Here is a 4,679-nt window from a genome sequence, read left to right as displayed (position 1 = left end):
ATCCTGCCTTCATGCTGTCTGGGTAGAGAAGCACAAATTGGGTTAAAATTGATTTTCATGTAATGTAAATATAATATATTTTTAAAAAATTGTACATTATAATTAATCATTTTAATTGGATCCCAACCAAAAAGTCCAAAAAACATATTAGACATTCTACATTCTAAAAACATGCATGCACATTTCAAATCTGAATCTTACATTGTTATATTCAATTCACATTTGTTATAAAACATGCAAGATTTAAAGTGAAAGCTATACAGTGCTATTCAGGTATGATATATCCACAGAAAGGTAAAGAGCAGCTCAATAGGGCCCTGGAAAGTTGCTTATATACTGTCAAAAGCTGTTACATACTTAACTACAGTATATATGCCACTGATTGTGATATGAATGCCAGGCCTCAGACTTGTCAGTTGACCAATCATGGCTTTGATATAGCATAATCATCTACGCCACATATCATCTACATATCGTCAAATTGCGTATATTTGTCAGCTGAAGACAGAATTTATTAGCTAACAGCTGGTTTATTCATAATATTTTGTTTGTGTTGAGGTCATTTAAATTTCGGAATACATCAAAGTAAGTTCATGATTTTTTTTTTTTTTTTTACCCACTGCAAAGTCTGCACTCAAATGTGTGTGTTGTTGATGTGTAGTAATCAACAAGTGTTACATCATCTAACTAGGTGAGAAACGTGTTAATTATCCTACTAATAGCACTGTATTTGCTCAGGTAAATCTGTGGAGAGGTTCATATGGAACCTAAGAGATTTCATTCAAGTGTCTCGAAGCTCATTAGTGTGAAGCAACAGTGAAAAAAACAAGTGGAGGTTTTCTTGCAGTGCACCCACAAGAAACAAACACAGAGGGGGCAGAGGTCACATGGAATTTAACAGAATAAAAAAGTTAATTCTCAGTCTTATTTCAAGCTGCAAGGTACCACATAATTTAATTGTGATGCATTATAATAGATGCACTAAAAATGAATTATTTTACAGCAACATTGATTACATTTGAAACATTCATTTCCTATTAGTGTCCCACTTTTAGTTACCAACTAAATTAATGTTAACGTAATCCATGTTTCTGTAACTAAAAATGTTTGAGTGCCTCCATTATAACGCATCAACTATAAATGATTGTCCAGCCCGATCTCACGGCAATTCGTACGAATTTTACGAGGTGGCTAATTCGTACTAATTCATACGACCTCACTCGTACAAATTCGTACGATTTTTGCTAATTCGTACATATTTTACGAGTTACCAAATTCGTATGAATTCGTACGAATGACCTACCCCTGACCCCGCCCCTAAACCTACCCATCCATCACGTGGGTTTAGACAAATCATACGAATTCGTACGAGTGAGGTTGGATTGTCACACTATATGGGGTAGGTTTTCACATGGAACCTGCCATTAAATAACCCATTATATGCTTTTTTTTATTAGCTTAATTAAAATGGTTTATGTTTGAAACATACAAATATATCAAGCCATTGTTATGGCCATGAAATTAACTTATAAATTCTATAAAACTATAACATAAATGTGATGATTTGCCTCAATAAAAATATATAGATATCATAATTAATAAATTCTATAAAATTACAACATATAAAACAAGTGACAACTTCCCCCGACTCTGACATTTATGAAAAATATCACTTTCCTAAGAAAATGGTTCAACTTAAAATGTAAAGGACTCTAAAGATATGTCTCCTGTTTACCTGTGTGAGAAACGGTCTCCCAAAATCATGTCTGATTATAATACTTACAATTTCTGAATAAATGTGCACTTTAAAATCATAGGTTAATGCATTATGATATTGTTGAAGAATTTTCCTTAAATGTGTGAGGGATTTATTTTACCACAAACTATATTTGGTAAAATATTTTTATGTTGTTGATTACTAGCTTGATCACGGGTGCTAGGAAACCATGACGTATCTGTCTCACAATATAATATAAAAGGCAGCATTTCTGTCATATATTTATCTAGATGAGAGGAACATCTCAGATGGTTTATCATATGGTATTTTAATACTCTAATTGGATTTTTTTTTTTTTTTATTAAGGACCTAAAGAAGTAAAGGGCAAGAAAACATTTTTACATAATATCTTCTTTTTTTGTTCTCAAGAATGCATGAAACTCTTTTTATATTTTTGTTAAAACTATACTTCAACATTCAGAGTTTTCATCAGCTTGCCGATACAGATGCTGTCCGCATCTTTCTGCCATTTTCCTTCACAGGAGCTTTTTTTATGTGCATTTATGAGTACATTGAGGATCTAATTGATTTCATTTTTTCACAAACTGTATTTTAAAATATTTTTGTCTGTATGTTAGGAATTGGTTGACTTAAAATGGCAAATGAAAATTACACTGTGAATAATGTAGACAGCTTCATAATCACTGGATTTGATCACCTTCAGAACCAAAAGCTCCTCGGATTCCTCATCTTAATAACCTACATGCTCATATTGCTTGGGAACGGCATCAATCTGTGTATCATCTTGACTGACAGACATTTACATAAACCAATGTACATATTAATCTGTAATCTAGCTGTTGTTGACATAATGTACTCCTCTACCTGCAGCACAACCATGATCTCAGTGCTGCTGGCTGAGATGAAAACCGTGTCATACTACTCTTGTATCTCAAGGACATACTTCTATCATCTTGGTGATTTCACAGAGTGCATGGCTCTGACATTAATGGCAATTGACCGACTTATTGCGATTAGGCTACCATTAAGGTATCACAGCATTGTAACAAATTCTCGAACCCTTCTGCTTATTTTTGTGATCTGGATCACTGGTTTTGCTGTTATAGGTTTTGTGATATCAGTGGTAGACAGTGTCCCATACTGTCAGCCTGTTATCAGATATGTCTTCTGTGATTTTGCTTCCATGATTAGAGCTGCTTGTGTGAATCCTGAACCATATTTTTTCTTACCTGCAATGTTAAGTCTGTGGCCAATGTGTGGACAATTTCCCTTTATAATGTGCACTTATGCTGTGTTGGCATATAGTGTGACCAAACTCTCCAACAACTCAAGCAGAAAGCAAATGATCAACACTTGTTTGAGTCACCTCATTGTTCTGCTCAGTTTTTATGCACCAAAGCTAGTCTCTGGCTTACTAACTCGAATAGGAGTTGTGCTAAATTTAACAGAACGAAACGCAATTTTGATTGTAGCCTCTCTTGTTCCTCCCTTAATAAATCCCACGGTTTATTGCACCAGGACTAAGGAGATCAGGAAACGATTAGCAGATATATTTTTGCACAAAAAAATAGTACCAAATCATTTAAAGTCAATATCAATAGCTTTACCATCTTAATTCTGATTGTAATGATGTTGCTATTGGTTGTTTTGATAATGTGTTTTGTGATGCTGTTGCTGTTGCTTGTGTTAGATAAGACAAAGGATAGACATGCTGATGTTGAATTGTTTGTTTTCAAATAAAGTAAATGAAAAATAAGGAAAATATTTGGAGCTCTGATTATTTTTTAAATGACAGTATTGGCAGAAATTTAAAATTAAATGTTAAATAGAAAGACTTTCTATGAATTGACAAAGAGTTGTTAAACAAAACTAGATACATTGTATATCCCATCTTTGTATGTGAAGCATGAATAATTCTATGTGAAGCATTAATAATAACAATAATCATAATAAACTAAATTATTCTGTTGTCCCTTAGTCCAAACATTTCAATTACTAATTCTATTAAAACATTTGTGCACTGGGATCTAAACCACTTATCTGCTCAGTTATCAATGGATGATTATGTGAACCCTTGTGTAAGGAAAAAAAACATTGTAGATATGTCCCAATATTGGGCAACCTTAGCTAGCTAACTAAATGTAGCTTGCTATAAGATACAACTGAATCTTCAGAACTACAACCTACATAGAAAAATCAGCTTGGTATTTGGATCACTAAGCATGATCACTAATCACTAAGCATGAGCTGCAATAACGGTGCAATAAACACGTTTATTGCAGCTCATGCTTAGTGATTTGCCAGATTATTGTCTTTTACCAGTTTTTAACAATTCTTGGTTTTGAAAGCATGATTAGTTGTGTTGCAAGGTAATCAGACTTTTGAAAATGGTGACTTATTTGTGATACAGATTAAATGAACTGTATATTGAGCTATATTAAAATTGCTGAATGTTCAAAAATGTGTAACAGTGAAAGTAAAACAAGTAGCTTCTGCTCATTGTGTTTACTTTGCTAATTAGCAATAGGCCACAATGCCTCCACCTTATTAACATACACAAGAGCCCTTTTAATTATCCATTAATAACTGAGCAGATAATGTTCCCTGTAGTGTTTGAGATCCCATTACACAAATGTTGTAATAAAATCAGTAACTGATGTCACTGCTGGGACTGAGGGACAACAGACTTCATTTACGTTTATTAACATTGTTTATGCTTTACAAAGGCAGACATATGTATCTACAAACAGTTTTGTTTAATCTTCTGATGCATAATGATTTGACCATTTCTTATTATTCTATATGACTGTCCTCTTTATATGTCAGTGAGTCAAGTATGACAATTTCAAAATGGCTCCTAAGTCCTTCTAAAATATCTAATATTATCTTTAAAGGCCCCTTGAAATCAAAATGTAAGTTTTTTAGCTTTTAGTATGAATAT

The 4,679-nt window shown here is 33.1% G+C and overlaps 1 protein-coding gene across 1 annotated transcript; it reads left to right on the top strand.

The window, feature by feature from the left end:
- The first annotated feature begins 2,094 nt into the window (after nt 1–2,094).
- LOC130105293 (olfactory receptor 6N1-like) lies at nt 2,095–3,676 on the top strand. The gene has a single exon (XM_056271284.1). It carries the CDS (start codon nt 2,373–2,375, stop codon nt 3,351–3,353), a length of 981 nt encoding a protein of 326 aa, XP_056127259.1. The 5' UTR covers nt 2,095–2,372; the 3' UTR covers nt 3,354–3,676.
- The last annotated feature ends 1,003 nt before the right edge of the window (nt 3,677–4,679 follow it).

Source organism: Rhinichthys klamathensis, unplaced genomic scaffold, assembly GCF_029890125.1.
Source record: "Rhinichthys klamathensis goyatoka isolate OS25496 unplaced genomic scaffold, OSU_Roscu_1.1 h1tg000314l_1, whole genome shotgun sequence".
Lineage (NCBI taxonomy): Eukaryota > Metazoa > Chordata > Actinopteri > Cypriniformes > Leuciscidae > Rhinichthys > Rhinichthys klamathensis.
This window is presented reverse-complemented; position numbering and strand designations above follow the sequence as displayed.